Genomic DNA, 25,179 nt, shown 5'->3' with positions numbered 1-25,179 from the left:
AGCTCTGGAGGAGCCTGTGCCGGAGCGGAGCAGCCCAGAGGGGCTGGCATGGCAGCACCAGTGGCCCTGCTGCATCTGGGTTCCTCCTCTAACTCATCCCCAGCAGCTCACACTGATGCTTTCTGTGTTTATTTTTGAAGCATCTCTGGACAGTGGAAGCCCCAGTTCAAGCCCAGTCCAGCCCAGTGCTGCCCTTCCTCGCAGGATGAGGCACATCCAGCTCTGCGGCTTGAAGCTGTCCCCTCTCAACAGAGGCTGAGCATCAGCCACGCTCATGCCGCAGGACCCACCAGCCAAAATTCAGTGTGAGGCAGCCTCCGGACCGAGGGGCTGTGTGCCAGTAGGTCCTGCTCGCTGCTTCAGGTGGTCCCAGTTTGTGACAGCCGTAAACTCGCCTGCTGTGCCGAAGCCTGAGCTGGATTCAGACCCGGTGGCCTCAGTCCTCTGCTGGATCTGCACCCCAGGAAGGGACTGCCCTGGTGCCATCGTCACCCCAGCCCCGGCGGGGAGCATCGCTCCCGCTCTGGGGCAGCTGAGGAGGTGCCAGCCCAGGCTGGGGCAGGGCCAGACCCCGCTGGGCTGCGCAGCCCCTCCTCGGGGGTGCAGGGGACACACGGCGTACGGCAGAAGATGGTCCTTTGCCATGGGCCAGGTCAAGCGTGGCGACAGAAGCCAGAGAGGTGTGTCTGCAAGGATGTCCCCATCCTTGCAGACAGTTGAATGGCAGGACGTCGCTCTGAAGACCCTGCTCTGAGCCCAAAGGCAGCTCTGCTCTGACCGGCGTTGGGCCTGGAGGCCTCCCAAAACCCTTCCCAGCCCAGGTACTCTTTGAGCATCCCAGGACCGGGAGCTGGGGGAGCTGGCCTGGGTCCCGGGACAGCCCACTGCGCCCAGTCAGGCACCATCCCGGAGCTGGGAAGGAGGAAGGCAGAGCCCTGGGTTGGGGTGGGGGCCCTGGCTGGGGCAGATGAGGGAGGGCCACCGCAGAGAGGGACAGGGACAGGGGTGCCACAGGGAGCTGGAAACCGGGGCTGCGGGGGAGCCCAGGGCTGGCTGCGGGCAGGCAGAGGGGCTGCGCACGCCCCACGCTGGGCACGGCCTTCCCCTGGCTCCAGAGCACTTCAGCTTTTACTAAAACAAACAAGAAATCCCCTCTACCCCCCACCCTCTGACATCCCCAGGGGCCGGAGGCGAAGGTTTCCCACAGCTTTTGGGGCAGGCGGGGCGGAGGGAAGCCGGGCTCCAAGCTGGGGCCACCAGCCCGGTGAGGGGCTCTCCAGCGTCACGGCACGGAAATGCTCTCCGCTTCCTTTTTTTTTTTTTTTTTTTTTTTTTTTTTCAGCCCGGGGTAAATTCATGCAACGCAACCGCGGCCCCATCCGCAGGCGAGCGCTATCTGGCCGCCCCAGGGTGCTGCGCGGGGCCAGCAACACCCATGCCGGGTCCCTGGCAAGGTCACGGCACAGGCAGCACCCAACCCCGCATCCCAGGCAGAGCTGACGCCCACAGCAGCCCCCACCTCCCCGGGAAGAGTGCCAGCACCCAGAGCAGAAGAGCCCTGCGTGGTTTTGGGGGGAGAATCGGGCCCCAGCCCCACAGGACAACCCCCCCCCCCCGCCTTCCCCAGTATGACCCAGCTGCAGGGGAGAAGGGCGATGGCGGCAGCTCTGCCCGGGGGACAGCCTGCTTCCCCGGCCAGGCTGCGGTGCCAACGTGGGAGGAGGCGTCCCTGGCACGAGGGACGCGTTTCCCGGGAACAGCAGCAGCTCCAGCTCCTTCGCTCGGGCTGGGGAGTGTTTCTCCTGCTGGCGTGAGCACAGCACACGTGGGAAGAGAGGCCTGGGGGGGGCTCCCTGCCTGCCCCTATTTTACCATAAGGCTCTGGCACATCTCTCGGCTAGTGGCGGACGCACCGAGCACCCTGCCGTCACCCTCCGAGGGGTGGGCTGGGCAGGGAGGCCGGGCTCAGCGGCAGGAAGAAGGCAGGGTGGCTGCGCCGGGAGCGGAGCCAGCTCCCAGCGTGCGCAGAACAGCGGCACCACCTTACAGACCCGTTTTCCAGCTAATCGGGTTTATTTGAGCTGGGCAGAAGTTACTTTGGAGCTGCAGGTGAACCTGAGGAGCGGTGCCCTGGGGCTAGGCTCAGGGCCGTGAGAAAGCCCCTTTTGCCAAGATTAAAAAAAATAAAAAATATATACATACATGTTGTATTATGTATAAAAGGGGTGGGGGGGGTATGAAAGACAAAAAGGCCGGGCAGGTGAAACGCAGCCCCGAGGGAGCGCTGGCGGCTGCTCCACCCCCCTGCCACACTCCCAGCCCCAAGCCGTACCTCCCCGGCCTGACCCGCAGCGAGCGAGCTGTTCCAGCCGCTCACTCACGTTACAGCAGGCCAAAACCACCCTGCCCCGCGCGGGGCCCCAAGGACAGGCAGGAGGGCAGCAGCTGTCCTGTCCCCGGGGCGCTGCGAGGGCAGCCACCCAGACCGCACAGACAAGGCAGCCCAGGAGTTTTTATTGCGGGGAAAGCGGGTAGAAGGTACCGGACAGAACCAGGAGCCTCTCCCGGTTCCTCCGCCTGCTCCAGCCCGAGCACCAGAGACACACGGACACAGAGCTATCGCGCTCTCTTGCGCGGGCGGCGAAAGGGCTGCTCTTGCCGCTTGGGTGCAATTTCTAGCGCCGGCTTGGCTCCACTGCCAGCTGCGGTGGCCACGTCGGGGACGTCCTCGGCAGAGATGGGCTGGATGATATGGCCCGCTCGGGTAATGACGCGGGGGGCGGTCAGCTTCTGGAAGGCACGCTGCGTGTTCCACGTGGGGCCCACGGGTGTCCGGATGCTCTGCTCAAACTGCTGGTGCCTCTCGAAGGGGAAGGGCAGCTCGCTGACCTGCGGGGAAAGAGCGTGGGGGGGTAACTCCCCCTGCAACCCGGCCCAGCACCCCGGGGGCTCCTTTCATCCCACGCTGCCAACGATTCCCACTCGCGCTGTGCTTCCAGCCCCCTGCTGACCACCTCGCTCCATCCCCTCTTCTAGCAGATCCCAGGAGGGCTGGCACAGCAGCAGCCGCAGTCAAGGGAGCAGTCCTGTAAACTCCTCCTCCCTCCATCACCCTGCCGGCCTCCGGGTTGTCAAAGCTGGAAACTAAGCGGACGGGCAGGGATTCAGGATGTTTTGGGAATGGGTCACGGGAAGGTTCTGGGCCAGCCTGGGTGCTGGAGCGCTCGCCACTGCCGCTCATGGAGGCCGGGCGTCACACACCTGATGTGCTGCCACGTGGATGTTGCGCTTCTCGCTCATGATGACATGGGGCAAATGCTGGTCCTTCCTGGGAGGTGCTGGGGGTGGCTTGAGCAGGAACCTGCCGGGCAAGTGAGAGGTCAGGCCCCGGTGCTGGGCTGAGGCATGCTGCTGCAGCTCTTCCACACTTACCGTTTTATTTTCTTAGCGCTGGGCTTCAATCCCGTCCCTCCCCACTCGCCCCAGCCCGGCAGCACCAGGTTCACCGGCTGCGGCTTCGCAGCCTGCTCTGCCTTGCGCTTCTCCCGGCGGAAGTCAGCGACCACGTCGTCCCCGGCGAAGGCCTCTGTGATGACCCCTCTTTGGTCGATGCCACCCTCCTGTGGAGAGAAGGGTCAGTCCCCTGCAGTCAACCCTGCCCTGGGACCAAGGGGCAGGCCCGTCCCGCTCACCTCCTCCTCCATGACCACAGGTAGGCTGGGGCACTGAACCTCCTGGGACTTCCCAGACAGCACAGCCTGCAGGCTAATCATCTTCTTCTTGGCTGGTGGTTTCTTGGCACGCCCGTTCTCAGCTCTGCCTTCCTCCTGCTGCTGCACTCGCTTCTCCGCTCTTGTGGCCGCCGGCTTCTCCTGCTCTTCCACACGCTCCTCTGAGGCCAGAGCCTCAACGTCCTCCATTGTCCGCACCCGGCCCAGCTGCTCCGACAGCAGGATCTCCTCCTGGGCCTGGGGAGGCTGCTCAATCCCTAGGCTCGCCTGCTCCTCGGCACAGACGGGGTGGACGGGGCTGTCCCCTGGCAGTTCAGAAACTGCCTCCCTCTCATCAGCACCTACGCGTTGAGGCAACAGGTGAGAAACGGTCACCCACGAGCAGGGAGTGAGAGAGCAGGACAGCCATGTGAAACCGGGCAGAAAACAGCCCCCAGACCCCCTTTCCTTTGCCCAACCCTGCAGCACACCAGACCCACGCTGCTTGTGGCTGCGAGCTCCTCACCTTGTCCCTCAGGGCTCCCTGCCTGCTGCTGCCGCACGTGCCGTTTCTGCGCAAAGTCTTGTAGCAGAGCTTCCTCCTCTGACATCTCCTCCTCCTCTACCTCCTCCTTGCTCTCTGCAGCACCAGGCACCGCAACATCTCCAAGACCCTCTGGCACCTCAGGCTCCTCAGCCGGGTCGCTGGGCCTGCCCAGCATCCAGGGATTAGCTCCGCTGGCACCCGCAGGGATGGTGGGGATGGTCACCGAGGTGAGGTCCTCCTCAGGCACATCAGCCGGCTCCTCCTCAGGCAGCTCCACCCGCACCTTCTGCGTCAACTCCTTGTTCTTGGCCAGCTGCTCCTGCAAGGCCTTGCGGGCCTGGGAGGGGATCGAGAAGTTTCTAACACAGGCCAGAAAAAACATGCCCACCTTCCTTGCCCCACCTCAGCTGTCTCCCCCTTCCCCAACCAGAACTAGAGACCTTATTGCGGCCTTTCAATAGATAAAGAGGGCTTATAGGAAAGACGGAGAGAGACTTTATACCAAGGCTTGTGGTGACAGGACAAGGGGCAACTGCTTTAAACTAAAAGAGGGTAGGTTTAGATTAGATATAAAGAAGAAATGTTTTTCGATGAGAGTGGCAAGACGCTGGAGCTGGTTGCCTAGAGAAGTTGTGGATGCCCCATCCCTGGAAGTGTTCAAGGTCAGGTTGGATGGGGCTTTGAGCAACCTGGTCTAGTGGAAGGTGTCCCTGCCCATGGCGGGGGGGGTTGGACTAGATGGTCTTTGAAGGTCTCTCCCCACCCAAACCCTTCTGTGATTCTGTGTTCTCACCTCCAGGTCATACTTAGCCATAATGGCTCTGGAACGGGCCCATTTTCCCTTGTTCTGGTGCTTAAGACTCATCCGCTCCTGGGGGCAAGAGGAAGAGAAGAGCATCAGAAAGAGCACCGTCATGAGCGGGGACTTCCCAAGGGGCCGGGGAGAAGCGCAAAAGCAGCACCTGCATCCTGAGCTGCTCCAGCTCCTCCAGCCTCGCCAAGGCGGCCTCAGGGTCCGACTTATGCAGCAGCTCAAACTCCTTTAAGGCCTTGCGTCTCTTGCTTTTTTTCAGCACGCGATGGTACCTGCAGAACAAGGGCAGAGAGCCAGCAAGTGAGACCTCATGGTGCCGGGGAGGCCTTTGGGAACGCAGCACTGTTCTGGGCAGGAGGCTGCCCGATACATTACAGATGCCGAGAAGGAAGGGGGCCGTCCTGCCTTTCTCCGTGTTTTGGCCATACCCACGCACTGGGCAGGGTCGGCTCCAGCGCCAAGGCCGGCACCTGGCCCTCTCCCGCTGCATCCAGCCCAGCAAGGGCAGAGCCTTACTTCTTGCTCTTGATCTTCTTCTCTCGCCGAGCCTTGGCTTCGTAGTAGGACTGCACGACCCGAGCCTTCTGCAGCTCTGCCCGCCGCTGCCGGGCCTGCCAGGGAGTGCAGAGTGAGGGCAAGCGCCAAGGAAGAGGCCTCCAGAGCCAGGGGATGGCGGCAGGAGGGGAAAGAACTCACCTCCTCCAAGCTCATTGCCTGCAGCGAGGCGGTCTCCTCCGGCGTCAGGAGTGGGTCTGTGATGGGCTGCTGCGTCTTGTGGAGCAGTCCAAAGATCTCCTGCTCCAGGGGAGTTCGGGCCTGTTGGGGCAGAACAAACACAGCAAGACGATGATGAGAAAAGAACAACTGCAAGAGCCAACGCTTCCCTAGACATCCCTATCCTTCCTGGTGCCCCATAGCAGGTCCACGGGAGGGCCCAGAGAAGCGTGCCCCCCTCCTCCTGGGGGCTGGGGTCACAGCCCTGCTCACGGGTCCCATGCAACAGCCCGAGGCTCGCTACGGGCCTGCCTAGGTGCCCTCCCAGCCATCGCGCCAGGTTAGGGCAGGCAGAATTCCTCTGAAGGTAGAGAAATAGGCTCGCAGTCAGCAGGCGGTGCTGACCCGGCAGCACCGGACAAGAAGCAGGGAGCAGAAGTTCCAGGCCACGCAACACCACGTCCCACCGAAGTGGAAAGGGGCCTTTGGGCAGATCGAGGTGAGTGCCGGGTACGTGGGGAGCTCGGCAGGGGCTGCCTCTCAGCTGAGCATCTGGACAGCTGGGAGAGCTATCAGGGGTGACAGTGACTCTCCTGCCAGCAGCACAACCCCCACGGGAACTCGCATTCAAACCCAAAAGCATCCTTCTTTCATAACGAAGATTTACAGATGCGCAGGCTTTGGCAAACCAACCCCCCCCCCCCCCGCCTCAGCACAAGTGGCCGAGGGCTACTAGCAAGCAGCTGGCTCAGCACAGGGACTGAAAAACTGCAGACTCTGGCTGCATGTCTCGGGCTGGAAGACTAAAAAGAAGAGAGGGGACGGAGCAGGCTTCAAACCCTCTGCTCATGCCTCACCCGGCTTCTCCCAGAGAGCATCTACACATCTGCTATGCTTGAGGAACGAAGACGACTTCCCTTCTAATCTTCCCAAGCTCAGCGCGCACCTGCCCAGAGCCTCAGCTACAGGCTGGGCCTTCCTCACGCCTACGTCACTGCTCCCAGCGCAGCCAGGAAACGTCGAGCTGCCCCAGCCAACCCCCGGGAGCTGCGTGCCACCCGACAGCACCCACCTTCCATGCTGAAGCCACTTGCTCCAGGGGGACAACTGTAGCAATCTCCTGCTTCAGAGGGAAGACCAGCTGCTCCGCCCGTCGGTTCTGCAAGACCACCTGCTGCCATTTGCCCACGTCTTTAGAGGTCCTGACGTAGGCAGCTTCCCTTACAACCTGCAGGCAGGGGCAAGAAGGGAAAAGGATGAGCAGAGAAAGACTGGTGTGAAGAGTGAGAAAAGCCTGTCAGCATCAGAGAGGAGTAGAGGGGCACTCAGGGGCTCAGCTCTTCTGCCCTGTAAGGCCAGAACTTCCCTCTGCTGCCTGCCCAGGCCCACTCACCCGCTCTGCTTCCTCTTTGCTGAGCGGCAGCTCCACTGCCTTTTTTTGCTTCACTCTGGCCAGCTCTTTCTTCACGCTGCTCAGGGCGGATTTGGGACGGATGGGCTGCAGGAGCTCGGACAGAACCAGCTTCTCCCCAGCACCTAGATGAGGGTCCCGCACCACCAAGTCAAGGGGCTGCAGCTGCGTTCAGCCCAAAGACCCAGGACAGACACAGCAAATCCCAAGCCGTCAGCTGCGGGCGGGCAGCGCCGTCCCAGTCGGATGGTGGGAGTTCTGCCCAGCCTCCCAGGGATCTCACCTTTGCAGCTGACATTGAACTCGGACACCTGCACGCTTGCCTCCGTACGCTCTGCCAGCTTCCGCCTACCAGAAGAGAAAAGAAAATAAACCAAAAGGCTCCTCGCGCCCCCCCCCACGTGCTTCTCCTCCTACCTGCTGCTACGGCAGAGGCAGAAGCGATGGTGCCAGCGGGCCGGGGAACCGAGGGTCCTCCCTCCCACCCCCTTTTTCAAAGCGCTCCCGTGCAGCCTCACGGGGGAAACGGGGCTGGGGGGGGGGGGGAGATGCAGCGCGGCTGCTGCCGGAGCCCCCTGGCCGAGCCCCGGGAGCCCCTCGGACACCCCCCACCCCCCTCACTCACCGCCTCCGTCCGGAGAGGGAGCTGACCGCCTCCAGGAGCTGCCGGTGCCGCCGCTCGTCATCCTCCTGCCCCTGGCACAGAGCAGACGCGGTTAGCCCCGACCGGCGCTACCGGCAGCAGCGCCTGCCCCTCACCGCCAGGCCTCGCCCCAGGCCCCGGCTCCCCCGGCCAGGCCAGGCCAGGCCGCCCTCCGCTGCGGCCGCCCCGGGACGCCTGGGACGGGGGAGCGCCCGGACCTCCGCGTACGGCGGCGGCGGCTGCCGGAGGAGCCGAGCCCGGCCCAGCCCCGCTCACCTCCTCCTCGCCCTCGCTGGCGCTCACGGCCGCCTCCACGCCCAGCCAGTCCTCCGCCATCGCGCCGCGCAGCCGGGGTCAGCCGGAAAGCGCCGCGCCGCTCTCCTCGCGATCTTGCCGGAAAGCGCGCAGCCGCTTCCGCCCGGGCTGTCGCCACCCGCCGCGCTTCCGCCCGCCCTGCCTGACGTCACGGTTGCCGTGGCAGCGGGGCCCCGGCGGGCGGGGGCGGAGGGAGGGGGGGGCCGCGCCCCGGCCTGGCCCCGGAGCGGGGAGACCCCGGGGGTCCCGCCCGGCTCCCCGGGACCCCCGTGGTTTCCCCGGGGAGAGGGGACGGGCGGAGGCGAGGACCCCGGGACCGGCTGCCCCGCACCGGCGGCTTCGCTGCCCCGCTGGGCCCCGGACTTTTTGGAGCCTTTCGTGGCTTTTTATTTATTTATTTATTTTGGTTTGTTTTGTTTGTTTTTACGGGGGCCGGTAGGTCGCAGAGCTGCTCCCGCAGCAGAGGCCCCAGGCATCCTTCCTCCTCCTCCTCCTCCTCCACCCCTGCCTGCGGGCCGCCCTCCCGAATCGGGCCCCAAGGCGGGGCGGGGGTAACGAGCTGTCCCCCCGCTACTTCAGTCTCCATAGCAACAGCCGCCGGGAAAGTTCTTTTTTTTTTTTTTTTATTGTTTTCGGGGTTTTTTTTTTTTCCCCCTCGGGCTTGAAGCGCCGGGCCCTGCCTCCGCCGGCAGCCACGCACCCCGCCGGGCGGGCGGGATCCCCCGCACCGAAACGCAGGCTCTGAGCGTGCAAAACACCGGGAAAACGGGTGTGCGGACCCAAAATGAGGGCGGGGGGGGGGAACGCCCCCCCCCGGCGGGACCAGCCCGGGGTGGGGCTTCACCCCCGAGCCCCGCCGGCTGTCCCGGCCCCCCCGGAGCCGCCGCCACCCCCCCTCCCCGGTCCCGGCCGGTCCCGCCGCACCGGGACTGCGGCCCCCGCCGCCCGCCCTCCCCCGGCGGCGCCGTGCCCCGCCCCCGGCCACGTGCCGAACCCCGGGGCGGCCCCGCCCCCCGCCCCGCCTCCCCTTGTCCGCACCGGGGCGGGAGGTGGGGGAGCGGCCGCGGAGTGACGTTGCGCGCGGCCAACGGGAAGGCGGGAAGCGGCGGGGCGGGGCGATGAGCTGTGAGGGGCCAATAGCTGGCGCGGCCCCGCCCCCGCGGCGGCGCGGGGCGTGGCGACCCCTCCCGCGGCGCTGAGGGAACCAGCGGCCCGCCCGGCCCGGCCCGGCCCGCCCGGCGCTGCCCGCACCGGCACAGGGTGAGCGGCGGCGGCGGCGGTGTCGCGGGCCCCTTCCCTTCTTCTCCCTTCCTTCCCCTCCCGGCCTGGGTCCGGGTCCCGGCGCGGTCCGCGGGGCGGGGGCTGCCCCGTCCCGTTCCCTCCCCTCCCCTCCCGGTGGGGCCTGTGCGGGGCCGCCCTGCCGCCGTCCCTCCCTCTCTCCCTCCCGCCGGGCTCTCCCCTCAGGGCCGAGGGTTTCCCTGGCCGCGCCCTGCCCACCCCCCCCCCCCTTCCCCGGTGGGTTTCCATGGCGACACCCCTCCCGGGGCGCGGGCGTTTCCGTGGCGACGGCTGCCGCCCCCCCCCCCCCCCGCCCCCTCCCGCCGTGGCCCCGCCGGTCCGAGCCGCCGCCGCCGCCCCGGTGCTGAGGCGTTCTCCTTCTCCCCCCAGCCCAGCCGAGCCCCGCGGGGCCCCCGATGATGCCGGGGGCGCGGGCGGCGGAGGAGCAGCGCCTGGACGTGTGGCGGCCGCCGCCGCCCCAGTGAGGGCCCCGCCATGTCGGTGATGGTGGCGAGGAAGAAGGTGGTTCGGAAATGGGAGAAGCTGCCGGGCAGGAACACCTTCTGCTGCGACGGCCGCATCATGATGGCCCGGCAGAAGGGCATCTTCTACCTGACGCTCTTCCTCATCCTCGGCACCTGCGCCCTCTTCTTCGCCTTTGAGTGAGTTCCCCGCGGCGGCCCGGTGACCCACGGCCCCGGGGACGGCGGCTTGGCGGGGGCTCGTCTGGCCGGTGGCCCCGGGAGAGGGAGGGGAGCCTGGCGCGGTGCGGCGCTCTCTGGCGGGACCTGCTGCTTCGCCCTTAGCAGATTGACCCCGGAGGTTTTGGGGGAGGACGGGCCCCGCCGGAGCTTTCCTCCGGCTCTGCCTGCCGTGTGACGCTGGCTCTTTGTCCCGCACGGTTGATGCTTCCCTGCGTTTGGGACTTGCGGGTCCCTTGTCCTGAGCGCAGCTAGAGGGGACGGGGCTTTGGGGCGCGCGCTCCCTGCTCGGGGATGGCCGGGGTGCAAGGGCACTGCTGCCGCAGCGGCCGAGGCCAGCGCGGGCCGAGCGGCGGGGGCCGAGCCTACGTCCCTGCAGCCCCCGGCTCAGCCCCATTAGGGAGGTGACCCAGCTGGAGAATCAACAAAATAAGGAGTGAGCTTGGTGGCACCGGGGTTTAGCGCTGATCCAACTTGCCCTGCAGCTGCCTGCTAGCTAGGTGTTGCAGAGTGCTGCGCTACAGCAGACCCTGCTGCGAGCTGAAGCCCTGGTGTTTGGAGAGGATCTGGCTGCCCTTCTAGGTCAGCTCGGCAGCCTAAAGAGCTGCGGCCGAAGTCTCGGATGCTGCCAAAAGAGCAGGACCTGCCCCCTGCAGCTCTCCCGGGTGACCTGGGTTGGGGAACTGATCTGGCCTTAGACTAGTCCTACAAAAAAAGCAAACAAAAAGGAAAAAAAGCCCGCGTTTGCCTAATCACCGATGTTGCGGGGAGGGGGCAGGTCTGGCCCTTTTGCCTCCTTTAAGGACGAGCTTGGATCGCTAAACAACCATGAAACTTTCCTTCCTCTGTTTCCATCAGCATGTTTATGTTGTTCTTAGGGAGGCGAAGGTCCTAAACGGTGTTGGGTAACACTAAAGCTCTTTAAGCCAGGAAAGCAAGCGGAAGAAACTGCTCGCTGGTTAAGCCCTGGCTATTCCTCCAGATACATAAAGCTCTTGGCCCAGATGCTGGCCTCCTAGACATCTTCCCCAGACCAGGCGACTTGTCTCAACTTCCCCTGGCCTGGCATTGCTTTCCCTAGCTCCTCTCACTAGCAGATATCGCTGGCAGCCTTGGAAAGGGCTTTCTGGAACAGTCTGCTGAGGCTTGCCACATCCCAACGTTAGCAATGAAGTGGCTAATGTTGGGTCTCAGGCAGGTATGAGACTGGTTTTTCTGCTTAGTCGTTGTGTAGCTTTGGAGGCAGGCGCCGTGCAACTGTAATGCGAGGTGTTGGGGTTCCCGAGTGTGGAAAGCCCAAATTATCCCTAACTCAGTCTGAATTCAAAGGTATGAAATGACACCGCTGTTTGTTTTGTTGTTTGGGTTTTTTTCCCATCTGAAAAAATGGGGCTAAGACTTCCTGCCTTGCAGGAAGAACTAATAGGTGTTACTGCTCCAGAAACGCTTATTACTGCTCCAGAAACACTTATTGCGAGGGATAATTGCTCTCGCTCCCTGTGGAGCCTGTCCTTAGCAGAAGAGCGAAGCCACATCCCGTTCTGCCACGTTTGCCCCTGCCAGCTGCCCGCCGTGGTTGCGTGGGGCAGAGCAAACCAAGGCTGCCTTTCCAGTCCTCGGCCGTGTTGGCAGAGCCGGCGGCGCGATGGTTGGTTTGGCTGTGGGTGCAGCAGGTATGTGACTGGAAATTCTTTGAGAAACCCCTTCCCGTGCTCTGGGAGGCAGAGGCCTGAGGAGGGGTCGCTTGCACGCAGACGTGCAGGACGTGCCTTCTGCTCAGAGCTGGAGGGTGTCCTCTGTGGGGGCCGCTGGCCCAGGGGAAGTTTTGCTGGGAACAGGATCGTGTCTGAATTTTAGTAAAATTGGCTGAGTGGTTTCGACTGGGGAGATGAGGAAAAGTTTGGGGAAATCCACAATATCCATTTGGTTCTCTCAGTGCACAACACCTTAATGTTTTCTGTTTGAAAGAGATGGGTTTGTTTTGAAATTGTTTGGGGATTTTTGAATTTGGGATAGGGATGAAATGTTGCCTTCCCAACCAGAAACACTCCACAACGTCTGTTTCACTGACCAAGCTGAGAAGATGAGCAGCTTGGCTGCTCGAGAGCCCTGCTTACCCTGTGTGCCTTCTGCCTGCGTTAGGGTGCTTTTGCCTAAGGGTCTCGGCCTTGATCTTTTTGCTGTGTTACCTATTCATTTCAGCTTTTGGCAGATTCTTCGGCATTTGCGTGGAAATTCGTGGTTTCCCCCTTAAAGTTTGTGCCACAGAGGAACAATTTGGGTTGTTAGGCTCTGGTTTTGGAGAGAAGCAGACTGTGGTGGGTGGAGGAGTCCTTTTAATTCTTGTACACTCACTGCAGGGGTGCCTGTGTTGTGAATGCTTATTTCATTCAGCTGAATCACTTGCGCAGTCACACCTTGTCTAAACAAGGCTCAGGGACGCCTGAAGCCAGAAAATGTCTCGCTACTCGATCCAAGCCAGTGCAGGTTTGATCCTCGCCCTCCAGGCTGCTCTGGCTCGGCTCTGATTACAAACGCTGTCGCTGGAGAGCCGGTGGTGACTGGCATCGCACGTCATGAGATAAGCCACCGCGTTCGTCGCTGAAAGAGTCCTCCCCAGCCGTGAAATGACAGCCTCTCTGTTTGGGCTGCTGCTGGTGGTATTTTTTTTTTTTTTTTTTTCCCTCCAAGTAGTTCTGATGCCATCGGCTCATCTGCTGTGTCTCCAGTTGAATGGTCTGACGCTGCCTCAGCCCCGCGTGCAGGAATTTTTATGTTTTTATCCCCTAGACCGCAAAGCTGTGGTCTGGAATCGGGTAAGGCTTTTCACTGGGGAGCGAGTGTGACCCAGAGGGCTGACTGAGCTATCAGTGCTGTACCTGGAGGTCCAGCTCCTCCCTCCCAGATAAAGCAGAGGGCCGTGGAGCTGTACTGGCTCCTGGGGAAGTGCTCTGCCGCGATCAGAGTCCTCTGCCCAAGGGCACCTCTCTCGCCACCAGCTTGGCAGAAAGCAGCTCCTACGGCTCAAGGGCTGAGGCTGGTCCCTGCAGGGTCTGAGACCTATATTTAATTGGGTCTACTCTGTGACAGTAATGTGTCACATAAAATTCTGTTTAATATCCTCTTGGCGTTATTTCAGACACTTAATGGGTATGTCAGCTTTTGTGATGGGGCGCTTAGTTGTCTAACTATGCTTGTGGTATTTGAGCACGAGGACAAGCCTGGGTAAAGCACTTGTGAAATCCATTTGGGAATTAAGATGATGGGATGTAGTGTCCTCTCTCTGGCTGCTGGGAGTTTCCTCTTTGCAGTTTGCCAGGGTGTCTGTAATGGCCCTCCTGAAGCGAGAGTTCTCCATTCAGCTCTCCAAAGCAGCTGTGAGAGAACTGGATTTCTTTTGTCTTCAGCTTTTCAGCACGAATGCTTGACGTTTGTAAACGTTACAGGCAAGATAGCGCCAGCAATGCCAGGCTCCTGCGTGCGGAAAGGGGCTGCTGTTTGCTTTTCCAATAACCAAGCATGTTTATCACTTTATTTTTTTTTCCTACTTTCTTAGCTATGTAGAGATTAAAATTTCTTTGTTTTCTGATGAGTTGAAAAAACCTATGCTGACCCCTCATGTGACCTAATTTTTTTTTTTTCTTTTTTCCCCCCAAAGATCCAAGATTTTGCACTGATAAAGAGGTGCTTCTGAGATGGCTTTTACCTCTGGTTAGGTCTATGTCAAGCATTGTCAAAAGTTACACACAAGTTGATCGGTGCTTCTTAGTAGTTATAGTTTCTCTCGATAGAGGTAAGCTTGTTGGTATGCAGAGTTCCGCTCGCGAAGACGTTTCTGCGTGAAGTGGCTGCTCCCGGGTTTTTGAATTGCATGCCCTTTTTCTTGTATACGGGCTCCTTTTCAGAAGACAACTTCGCTCTCCCTGCAGTGTGCACGTCCTCTGTAGCACCACCATTCCCCACGTGGATCTCGGGGTGCTCTCTGGCCTGTGCGGAGACTTGAGCGTAGCTGGGAACAGAGCAATAACATTGGCATAACGTTTCTGTCTCCTGCCTGAAGTCGGCTGCCGCATCGGTTGGGTTGGAAGCGTGTGGCATGTGCTCACAGTGGAACTGCACTTGAAGTGGGTCTCTAGCGAGCATTTTCTGTGTCACTGTTGACAGACAGGGAGAGTTTCTGTAGACAGCTCCAGTTCTGCCCGAGTGCTGCTTGGGAAAGGGCCCCAAATTGTAGCATTGCAGTGCAGCGGTTACCCAGGTTTTCAGAGCAACAGTTTCCACGCTTACCGCAAGTACATCAGCCTCTGGAAATCGTCCCAGGTCTGGGAGGTGCAGATGACTGTAAGTACTCTGGTGAGGGTCAAACATTTGGTAAAGATACTGCTTTGCTTTGCTAGCGTTCGGGATGAGTACACAGTGTGGTTATGCATTAGTTTAGGAAAGTTAAATAGGTGATTTGCAAGTGAGATGTAAATGAATTGTACAAAAGAGCTTCCGCTGAACCCTGGAGGGACCTGGCCATGAGATGTGCTGCCTGATGGCTGTGGCTGAAGACCACTTCCATGGGGGCTGGCATGTTTGTTTTCCCCTTCCTCCAGAGCTTTACTTAACGGGCTGGTTACAACAGACCTTCCCAAGTGGTCGCAAAATAACCGGTCAAGCAGTCCTTGCACCATGAACTCATGGCACCTCCCAGCTGCTGCTTCTTGCTGCTTCCCGGCCGGCCCCCCCTTCTGATGATGTCTTTGTTTAAGCCTTTCTCACCCCCCAGTCGTTATGTCTGTGTCCGTCGCCCCCCCGCGCCCCATGATGATGACTTGTGATAGTGCTGTTATTGTCTGCTATTAGATGACAAAATGCTCAAGAACACAGATATTGCACTGGGAGCGGAGGAGGAGCAATATCCTTACATGCCAACAGTGTGTCTCTGTTGACTCTCAGCTCTCCCAAACAAAAGATCTTTAAAATGTCTGGTACTTAGCAGTGTAAATGAATTGCCGAGCGTAATCGTGCTGTAGACAAGGCGTAGACTGAAGATTCCCCAGCACTAGCGAGTACCAAGTCAAAACCTCACATGGTGGCCTTACCTGTTGCTCAGCCGTTCTGGACAGCACTTGGCTTTCTCTGCCGTGGCAGATGCACTGGGCATGTTCCCTGAAAGACACCTTCCTCAAAGCAAGGCTCTGTCAGCGCAGGGAAGGATGGGAGGCACGTGGTGGGCTCAGTGTTGGGTCTCGGGATGCAGTTTCAGTGCGGTGGGGGTTTGTCTTGCTTGTGCATCTCTGACCTCGCCTCCAGGCCGTGTTTGTGCCGAGGGGATGCAGCAGCGCTTGCCAGCCCTGCTACCTGGGGAAGCAGGAGGGCCCTGCTCAGCCCCTGCTGTGCCAGGGCACGTCTGAGTGACGGGGTTGAGCGTCCAGCACAGTGCCTGGATGTTTGCTTCGTGCCGGAGGGACGATGGCAACAGCACAATGGCTTCGCTGAGCAGACATCTCATGCGCTTCAGTGAATGGCGGCCGAAGGAGCTAGCGTTAATCCTTCCTTGTGTGAGTTTCTTGGTATCTTTTTCTCATCAGACAGGAGAGCAGGCATCTGGTGTTTTCTGGGGCTTTGTCCTTGTCCTCCCCTCCTGCCCACCTCCAGGCAGACAGGCAGTCTGTCTGGAATCGCTTCTCTCCCCTCCTGAATTGGGGACCTAAGCTGCCTGGTGCCTGTGCCACGCTGGGAGCTGGATGGATGGAAGGGCTGGATACCAGCTGGATGGTGCTGTTTCCCTTGCTGCAGCGGGGAGGACGGTGGCTCGCTCATCTCTTTCATCTCCTAAAATTGCAGAGGCTTCTTCCCATTCCCACGCCACGCTCTGCGGTGTGGTAACATCAATCTTGAGGCCACTCTTGCTGTGCCTCAGGGACAGCAGGACTTGCTGCATCCCCAAAGGGCAGGTTTCCTTACAAAGATGCATAGGAAATGGTCAGCAGGGAGTGAGTCACATCCCACGCTCGTGCTCATATGCAGATTGAGCAGGGACCCTGCCGGTCGCTGCAGGGACTGATCCCGTTTATTCTTGAGTACCGCTGTGTAAAGCTTTCAGGTCTGTGCTTGGGAGAGTACACCCAGCACAGATCATGTGCTTGCAGGTAATAAATCTCTTTGCTGACAGTACCCTGAAGAAACTTATAAGGCATTAGTGTATATCTGAGGCTGGAAGCTCTGGCGCAGTTTTGGCTCAGCTTTAACACAGTTCGTGAATCCATATTTTAAGCCCATAATATGTTCATGTTGTTACAACAGTTATAAAAGCTGTTGTGTCAGCTGGACAAGGGTCAAGCTGCAGCCCTTCGGGGCAGACCGTGTCCAGCTTTTCGAAGAATAAACCCATATTCCTTCCCAAAATGGGATCCAAGGTTTCTGTTTAATTGCTGACTGACTTCCAGCTCTCTTTCTAGACTTTGCCCTTGCAAAGGGAAAGCAAAGTTATCTTAGGCTGGCTGCCTAAAGACGGTAAGCTCAGCCTTCCGGCCGCTCAGCCTAGCTTCAAATGTAGGCAGCACTCTGCACGTGGATGACTCTAAGGGTTGTGTTGTTTTGAGTAACCACAGAGTTTGCAGTGTCTAAAATTAACAGCACTGGTTTAGGGGACAGGCCCTGTGCATCGCTGTGGACGCTTCATGTTGCAGTTGTGGCCAAAGCATACTGTAGCTTCAGTATGCAGCCCTTTCTGTACCTTGTCGCATGCAGGGGACAGTCACTGGAGTCAAGCAATGGCAAATTAAAGCCTGGTGAGCCTTCCTGCGGTGGATGGTGGGCTTGCAGAATTTGGTGCTGCAAAGGAACCAGCTGGAGCTAGAAACTTTATTGCGTTCAGAGAAGCTATGGGTGGGAAGGCTATCTAGAATTAAATAGTTAATGCTATGGATGTTGTAGAAATGGCCTTGCTCAGGATGACAGACCCACAGGGGACGGTAATCCCATGCCTTTCACCACAGCAGCCTTACGCTTTCTTGGAGAGCAGTTGTGGAGAGCGGGAGCCTGGGTTGGATCCTGCCCTGTGGAGTCAGGGCTTACTGGAAAGCCTGGGTATGCAGCTTCATTGGGAGGAACCTGGGGAAGCAAGGCGTGCAAGGAGGGGTGAAATTTTGCACAAGTGTTGGGATTTGGGTGGGGTTTCCCTTAAACCGTAGGAAACCTCTGTAGGATCTTCACCCTGACATAAATGGGGTTTTCTGAAGGAATTGGCCTAAAAATATGTTTTCTTTCAGCCCAGTACGTCTCTAAACCATGACTTCTGTACAGGCCCTCTGCACATCCTGTGCTGCAGTGCCCATGGAGACGTGTTTGCGGGTGTCCAGAAGTGACACGGGCCACAGTGAGATTAATATCCTTGCTCCCTTTGCACTGCCTCAATCAGCAGGATTAATAACACAAATTCCTCATTGGACTTTTCTGTATTTGTAAAGCAAACAAACCTTATGCCGTGTTTCCTATTTCGAGCTGGGGTTGTCCTGGGGCAAGAGCCTTTCTACTTTATTTGGAGCATTGCCTCAGAAAAGTCAAAGGAAGCCAGACATCTTGTTGCACGGGAATGTTGCACTTCCATGTGAATCCGTTCCTGAGAAGCACAGGACGCAGTTAATCCCTGGAAAGTAATTTCTGTGGTACTGGAAGCTGCTGCCTCTTTAGGGGACAGCCAGAGATTCCCACCATTCCAATGTGCTTCCATGCCTCCCAGCTCTCTCCAGTGGTGGGCTCTTGGACCAGGCCATGGGTGCTTCTCCTGGAGGTACAGTCCGTCCCTTGGCAGCTGGTGGCAGCAGGTGTCCTCTGGGCAAGATCCCTCTAGCTGGCTGGTTGCGTTTCTGGCGTCTCCCGTGACTCTGAGCAAAATGGGAGCTGGAAACAAAACAAAATGCTGGGAAGTATTCTGTGCCTGGCTGGTTAAAAACATGGTGGTACTTTGATTGTGGCTGGTTGTTAGAGCTGCCCCAGGGGTATTTCCTGGTGGTGGTGGGATCAGAAGGAAGCGCTGAAGAGCTTCTCTTCTCTGGATGTAACCAGTGTTTAGAAAAGTCTGGACTCTGATGCCTTGCCAGGCTTTCAGGCCCTGGCTCGGGCAGACCTTGCAGTGGTCTGATTCATCGCCTCCTGACGTTTCTCTGCAGGTGTCGGTACCTGGCAGTCCAGCTGTCCCCAGCCATCCCTGTGTTTGCAGCAGTTCTCTTCCTATTTGCCATGGCTACGCTCCTGCGGACGAGCTTCAGTGATCCTGGGGTGATCCCAAGAGCCCTGCCTGACGAGGCAGCCTTCATCGAGATGGAGATTGGTGAGTGCGGAGCCAGCCGAGCTGGTAACAGCTGGAAAAGCCTCTGTATTTCTGGCATGTCTATAGGCTACACTCTCTGCAGAGCCTTTCTTCCCGGCTGGCCCTCCAAAAGTGAGGATTGCCTCAAATGGGGTATCTTACCACCTGCTGGCTAATTCTGCTTGGCTGAGTCTCAAAAAGATGGTGCGATGTACCTGCTTCCCTTTCTGGGAACCTTTTCACATGCTGTTCTCTGTCTTGTAGCTGTATACGTACAAACTCGGTTTGCTTTCAGGAAGGGGTGCTGGAAGCTTGGTGTGGGCCTCTTGATCCTTCAGGTAGAGAGGAAGTTTGGTGGATGCGGGTGACACACCACACCACCCCCCAGCCCCTCTCAATATGCCCATGAAAGCTCTGGCATCCCTTTTCCTGCCTCCAAGCTGCCAGGCTGGCTCTGGACGGCGTGAGCAGAGCTGCAGCCGCTGGCTCTAGACCCAGCAGGCTCTGATCCCACTAGTAGGAAAAGCAGGGAGGCGAGTTGTCATTCTAGGCCTGTTGTGTTGTAGCAGCAGGTCTGATCTCTGCTTGGTTCCCTCTCTCAGAGGCCACCAACGGGACCGTGCCGCAGGGTCAGCGCCCGCCCCCGCGGATTAAAAACTTCCAGATCAACAACCAGATAGTGAAGCTGAAGTATTGCTACACATGTAAGATCTTCCGTCCGCCCCGTGCCTCTCACTGCAGCATCTGCGACAACTGTGTGGGTGAGTAGAAGAGGTTGCGCCTGCTCCTGCACCTGAGTGTTAGGTGAGAGTCTTTGGAAGAAAACAGGTGAAGACCTGCACCCGGTCTCGCTCCGTATCGGGTCTCACACTGCGCCTGCTGAGCAAGTCCGGAATGGTGGTGTGTGAACAGACGGGGACAGTCTGCCTCATCTTAAGCTCAAGGAGCTTGAGATTTGCTCAGAACCTGAAGCCAGATGGTTCATCTTTGCCAGTACTTCTTTGGCAATAACTAGTCTAGCTTAAGTCTAACTTGTCCATGGAAATGTGCAGTCCATTTTTGAGTTTCACTGAACTGCTGGCCTTGCTGGGCTAGAGGGTTCCACTGGAGAGCTGTGTCTTGCATGAAAGCACCTCCTTGCATCAGCACAGAGATTCTGCTGTTATGTTGAGTGCCCCTGTTTTTTGTTTTCCTTGCTGCATAGCAGAGGCTCTCTTAGCCCCTTTGCATATCATGATTGGCTTGTGTTCAGCATCCCTTCTCAAGGAAGAAATCTCGTTCTTTTGGATCCCTTTCCTCCTCTGCAGGTTCCCAGCCCTTTGAGTGTTTATGCAGTTCCTTGAACCTTCTGCTAATTATTCTGGTAGGAGTAAAGTGGCACATGGGTTAGATAAGAACTTCTGAACCCCCAGACCTTCATCTAACCTGTGTGCTGCTTTAGTAAAAGCTATTCTACCTCGGGGCTCTGGGAGAGAAGACGTACATGGGGCCAAGCTCTTAAACTCTATCTTAATGTGCAAAACGACTCATTAGTAAAATGATTTTGCACTCTCTTACCTGGCCTCCCCTTCTGGAAAGGGGGTCGTGATGTAGGGCCCTGAGTTAGCAGAGGGTTGGACTTGATGGCCCAGGGAGTCCTTGTCAGCCTTGGAAATTTTTGAGTTCAGGGCACAGGAGTAAGCATCTGGAGGCAGGCAGGACCGTGCTAGAGCAGCACTGATCTCTGTCTTTGCTTTCACAGAGCGCTTCGACCATCACTGTCCCTGGGTGGGCAACTGCGTGGGGAAGAGGAACTACCGCTATTTCTACCTCTTCATCCTCTCGCTCTCACTCCTCACCATCTACATCTTCACCTTCAACATAGTCTACGTAGCACTGAGTGAGTCTGGCTGTGGAGAGGTGGATGGCTGGGCTGGCTAAGGGAGCGGGGGGATACAGATGGTGTTGCGAATGCAAAAACAATGGAGTGGGAAAGGGAACTGGACTCGGTGCGATGTGCCGGGGAAAAGAAATATCTCTCTTTGTGTTGCCAGAATCTCTGAAGATTGGGTTTCTGAACACGTTGAAGGAAACCCCAGGGACATATCCTTCCACAGTGCGGAGGGGTTGGCTTCTCCAAAGCTGGGGGTTAGTGTGAGCTGCGTTATGGAGGGGCTGGAGTCTTGATGCCCAAGCTTCTCTAAGGAGTCTTTCAGGGCGTTTTCCCCCACGATTACAAGGTGGGGAGCAATTTTGTGGCTTTTGGGAGGAGGGTAAAACAGAAAACCATGTCTAGGAGAAGAAGAGAAGTTAGGGTAGTGTGCCTGGGGTAGCGACAGAGCTGGGTTGGGACTGTTCCCAAGCTGTTCCCAGTCCTTAACTGTCCTCACTGTACTGGAGGTGCTCATCTGTTTCTTCACCCTGTGGTCGGTGGTAGGGTTAACTGGGTTCCACACCTTCCTGGTGGCACTGAATCAGACAACCAACGAAGACGTAAGTAGAGTCTTTCTGTTCCTCTGAGCCATCTCTGTTTCTCATCGCTTCCTCAGTGTGTCACGGCTGCGTCCACCTTGCTGACGTGCCCTGCAGGCTGAGGCAGGGCTCCATGGGCTGGGGGCAGGTGTCGGTGGAGCAGACCTGAGCTTGTGCCCTGACCGTTGCAGATTAAGGGTTCCTGGACTGGGAAGAACCGCGTGCAGAATCCCTACAGCCATGGCAACATAGTGAAGAACTGCTGTGAGGTGCTTTGTGGGCCTCTGCCCCCCAGGTAAGCTCTTGAGGGGCAGCCCTGCCATTTTTGCCCCCAAGGGCCCAGTGAGGGACTGTGAGGAGCTCTCCTTGCTTGGGCACCAGACCTGGCCGCTCTTCTGCCAGCGCTGTGTGTGTTCAGGGCATTTGGAGGTCACTTGAGACACGGCTGGATGCTCTGGGGAGGAAGGTCTTGTGTTGCTTTTCTCACATATCTTCAGCGATTCAAGCTTGTGGTGTGCTCCCTATCACTGTGGGCTTGGGAAGCTGGTGGAGGAGTGGCTCCCCTTCCCTGGGGCAGTGTTTGGAGCGGAGGCTCTTTCCAGGGCACTTGTTTCAGTGGGCTCCCACCCTCTGAACTGGGCTGCTCTCCAAGAGGCTTGGTTTTCACAGGAGGAACATAAACACTGTAAACTAGGTCTGGGCTGTGCACAGCCTGTTTTGGAGAGGAACCCCTTCCCCAATGTTTGTCTTCCACCAGCACTTTTCCTGCCAGGAAAAGAAGTCTGCTTCAGGGGAGGCGTGTGTCTCTGACGGTGTGATTCTCTTCTTGCAGCGTCTTGGACAGACGGGGCATCTTGCAGCAAGAGGAGAGTACAGCTCAGGAGGAGTCGTGCCCACGGGGGCCCAGCACTCAAGACCCCACTGCTGCTCAGGGCCCCGGTGGGCAGGCAGAGGAGAGCAGCGCTCAGCAGAAGGATGGCAGCCTTCCTCACCTGAGTGCCGTGAGTGATTCCCTCTGCGGGGCGGGAGGGTGAGCGGGCTGCACCTGCTTGGAGCTGCTGGTGCTTTGAGCCAGCAGAGAGAAAGCTGATAGTGTGACTTAGCAGGAACAAAGCAACATGTGGGGGCCTTGTTGAGAAGCTGCCAATGAAAAGCCCATTGTGCTCTGGCCCTGGAAACCAGCGTCTCTTGATTTCCTCAAAGGAAATCACAGCTGGCTGACGTTTTGGAGATGTCAGTCCTGCCATGAGAGTGCCCAGGAGCTGGCACCTATGGAGGCTAGGAGGGGTTGAGGAGGGGTGGGAGATTGCAGGCATCTTGTTTTGGCACTGAGTGCAAGCTGAAGGGCTGTCCCTGGGAAGGGCCCTGGCAGCTGTGGGATCTCCATCCTTGGAGAAAGCCATTGCACCACTGGATGTGGCCCCGAGCAGCCTGCTCTGTCTTTGAAATTAGCCCCGCTTTAAGGGTATGGTTGGACAGGAGACCTCTAGAGTGCCCTTCCCACTTAAATTATTCTTTGAACATGGTGGGAAATGGCTGGACCTACCTCTGCTTGGGCATGAGCTGCTGTTTCTCTGGTGGAAAGAGTCCAGACCACTTCTGCTGGAGCAGTCCAGTGCTCCAGATCTTCATGAAGCTGCTGGTTTGCCTGTTTGGTGGCCCCTGGTTTCTCCTTTTCCCAAGCACAGCTGAGACCGCTGCCTGGTGGAGCTGGAGGCAGGAGCAGGGCAGCGGGGCCAAGTGTCTGTGTGCTCAAACAGATGCTCTGTATTGGGGTGTATTCATGCAAGTCACTGCTGTCTTCTCTCTCCAGGTCCCTGCGCCATCCCTGAGCAATGCTGAGATGCCAGAAGAGAAGCAGCTAACGTCTGGGGAGCTCCCAGTCCCATCCCAGGACGCTGGGCAAGCAGAGCACTAGCATCTGCTTGAAAGGGAGAACTTTCTTGTTTTGTCTAATCAAAGCTGGAAGTGATAGAGGAGAGGAGGAGATGGGCTGGATGGCAGGCAAACGATTCCTCATGGCCATTTTGCTTTAGTCATTATTCACCTCGATGCGCAGGCAGTGTGGGCTGGCGCTGGCCTTGCATGGTGTCAAAGGATAACGAGCGTGAGTGGCCCGCCTCGGTCACCGAGGGGCACTCACCACCACTGAGGCTGGCCTGCCTGCAGGCCGAGGCAGGACCTCTTGCTCTGCAGGTTGTCCTGGATGCTAAATACCGGCTCGGTGGCCGGGGCTGTCCCTCCGTCTGGCCCCGACTCTTTGATGAGACGACTTGTGGTCAAGCAGCTCAGAAGCGACGTTAGGGTCGGCCTGCTCCCTACTGCTGAGGAATCCTGATGGGAAGGGGAAAGCAATTTATGGCAGTAGCGTCCTCTCTCCCCTCCTCCCTCCTTCCTCTAATCTGTGGCATTGTTTTATTGGTTAACGTGGCAGGGGTTGTCGGGAGACATTTTGGTGCCAAGAGGGCCAAAACAACCGGGAAGGCGTTCTGCTGGCAACGATTTTTAAAGTAGCATCCTTCCCGCGCTCCTTCTTTTCATGTGACTTAGCCGGCGTGAGAGTGGTCGAGGCGGGGGCCTCCTTCCCCGGGGGCTCACGCCTAACTGGGGGCTTGAGGGAAGGAGTGGGGCAGCCCGTCTTCCTGCCGCTTGTCCCCGCCCCGCACCGGCCGCAGAGCGGTTGTGCAAGGGGTGTATCGAGCTGCAGGGAAGGGTCTGCCTGTGCCACTGGGTCTCTGGCTAGTGCCGGGGCTGCGTTTGCTCCTGGGTGCCAGTGCCCAGCACAGGCATGCCCTCCCCTTGCCCACCAGGCTGTGGCATGCCGCTCGGCCGCTGCTCTGCAGAACCTCAGCCCCGATTCTGTGTCGTGTCGTTGTGTCCCGCTGTCCCCCCTGCCTTGCCCTGCATTTCTCAGCCATCCTCGACTGGCTTTCAGAGCCTTGAATCTCCCCTGGGCTTTGCTGGCTGTCCTGGGGCTGGCTGTGCAGTGTCAGCCATCTGCATCTCCTTGGCAGAGGAGGGAGGAGAGGCCAGGGCCAGGCGGTGGTGGAAGACCTCTGTGCCATGGCCGGGCTCCTCTTCCACTGCGACGCTCCCTGTCCCGTGCTTGGCAGCCGGGCTGGGCAGAGCCTCATGTCTGCAGGGTTGCCGTAAAGGCCGGCGATGGAGGGAAGGCCGTTTTGTGCCCTGGCAGCTTTCCATCCTGTACCACGAGTGCTGGGTACTTCTGTGCCTCCCCGCAGACATGTGGTGAGTGGGTGGCAGGTGGAGGATGTCCTGCCGGGGCAGTCCTGCTTGTTTCTCCGTGATGCTCCTGCCTGGCAGCGTGAAGTTGCTGCTGCTTCTTCCCTGGCCTCATTTGCCATCCCGCTTTCGACAGCGGAGCGAAGCGGGGAGCCTCGTCCCTCCGGAGCCTGATGCGTGCCTCCCGACTCGCTCCTCTTCCCTGGCCCCTCGCAGTGTTGACCTGGGCCGTGCCTGGCAGCGGGTGAAGTGGTATTAAGCTGGCGACTGGCGCTGCCCCCTCTCCCGTAGTGCCGGGGTCTCCTCTCCCGGGTGAGGGGGCAGAGCTGCCACCCTGGGCTCCGGCAGCGGGTTCACAGTTGCCCTGCAGCTGCCTTCAGCTGCTCCCTGCTGGCGCTTACCAGGGAAGGAGCCCTGGCCTCCCACTGCCAGCGGGGCCGGAGCTGCCTGGCCTGCGGCCGCTGGCACCCTGCAGCCAGATCTGGCCCGTGTTCCCCCCCCAGCCAGGGCAGGGGGGGTCCTGGGACCAGCCCCGGGTTGCTGCTGCGCCTGGCCCCACGCACACCCCGCTGGCAGTGGGAGCCAACCCTCCTCTCTCACCCGCCCCAACACGCTACTGACCAAATCTCAAACTCGTTGTGAAAAAGTGTATTTTTTGGTTTTACTAATCTATTTTCTAATGCGGTGTGTCGAGTGCTGCCTGCTGGGGCCGTCACGGATGCTGCCTGCACCTGTGGTTCCTGTCTGCTCTGTTCAGGTTCTCCGTGAAGGAAGTGGGGGTAGGGCGAGGGTTGGGGTTTCTTTCTTTTTTCTTTTTTTTTTTTTTTTTTTTTTTTAATTTTAAAACAATGAAGGAAACTTAATTGGTTTGAAAAATGGCTGAGCTGTAGCTTCTGCCTCTGTCTGTGCCTCCCCAAGCCGGCTGCCTCTTTCCCCTCCCCTGTGACTTTTCCAGCCTCTACATCTCACACTTCCAGGGTGTCTTATCTGCGTTCTTATTTGCGTCCTGCTGTCCCCCCACGGCGGGTGAAAGGGTGGGGGAGGCTCTCGGTG

At 58.8% G+C, this 25,179-nt stretch overlaps 2 protein-coding genes across 3 annotated transcripts; one reads left to right on the top strand and one right to left on the bottom strand.

Moving 5' to 3' along the window:
• Positions 1-2,054: 2,054 nt before the first annotated feature.
• On the bottom strand, positions 2,055-8,251 carry UTP14A (UTP14A small subunit processome component). Its single transcript, XM_052813885.1, has 14 exons — positions 8,116-8,251; positions 7,822-7,892; positions 7,480-7,544; positions 7,179-7,321; positions 6,858-7,013; positions 5,768-5,887; positions 5,588-5,682; positions 5,220-5,343; positions 5,051-5,128; positions 4,237-4,594; positions 3,693-4,072; positions 3,433-3,620; positions 3,262-3,361; positions 2,055-2,889 (listed from the first exon to the last, which is right to left on the bottom strand). Exons 1-14 carry the CDS (start codon positions 8,173-8,175, stop codon positions 2,617-2,619), a joined length of 2,211 nt encoding a protein of 736 aa, XP_052669845.1. The 5' UTR covers positions 8,176-8,251; the 3' UTR covers positions 2,055-2,616.
• A 1,052-nt stretch (positions 8,252-9,303) lies between these two features.
• Positions 9,304-25,112, top strand: ZDHHC9 (zinc finger DHHC-type palmitoyltransferase 9). Of its 2 annotated transcripts, none has more exons than XM_052813544.1 (10): positions 9,304-9,414; positions 9,823-10,094; positions 18,293-18,453; positions 19,035-19,193; positions 20,174-20,311; positions 20,466-20,514; positions 20,802-20,904; positions 21,075-21,178; positions 21,716-21,884; positions 22,697-25,112. In XM_052813544.1, the coding sequence occupies exons 2-10, from the start codon at positions 9,928-9,930 to the stop codon at positions 22,799-22,801; spliced, it is 1,155 nt and encodes a 384-aa protein (XP_052669504.1). In that variant the 5' UTR covers positions 9,304-9,414; positions 9,823-9,927; the 3' UTR covers positions 22,802-25,112. The 2 variants fall into 2 exon arrangements, with proteins under 2 accessions (XP_052669504.1, XP_052669505.1); XM_052813545.1 differs by having other exon boundaries at positions 20,466-20,519; positions 20,807-20,904.
• Positions 25,113-25,179: the final 67 nt, after the last annotated feature.

This window comes from Harpia harpyja, chromosome 18, assembly GCF_026419915.1.
Source record: "Harpia harpyja isolate bHarHar1 chromosome 18, bHarHar1 primary haplotype, whole genome shotgun sequence".
Taxonomy (NCBI): domain Eukaryota; kingdom Metazoa; phylum Chordata; class Aves; order Accipitriformes; family Accipitridae; genus Harpia; species Harpia harpyja.
Note: the sequence above shows the minus strand (reverse complement) of the source record. Positions and strands in the feature narration are given on the sequence as shown.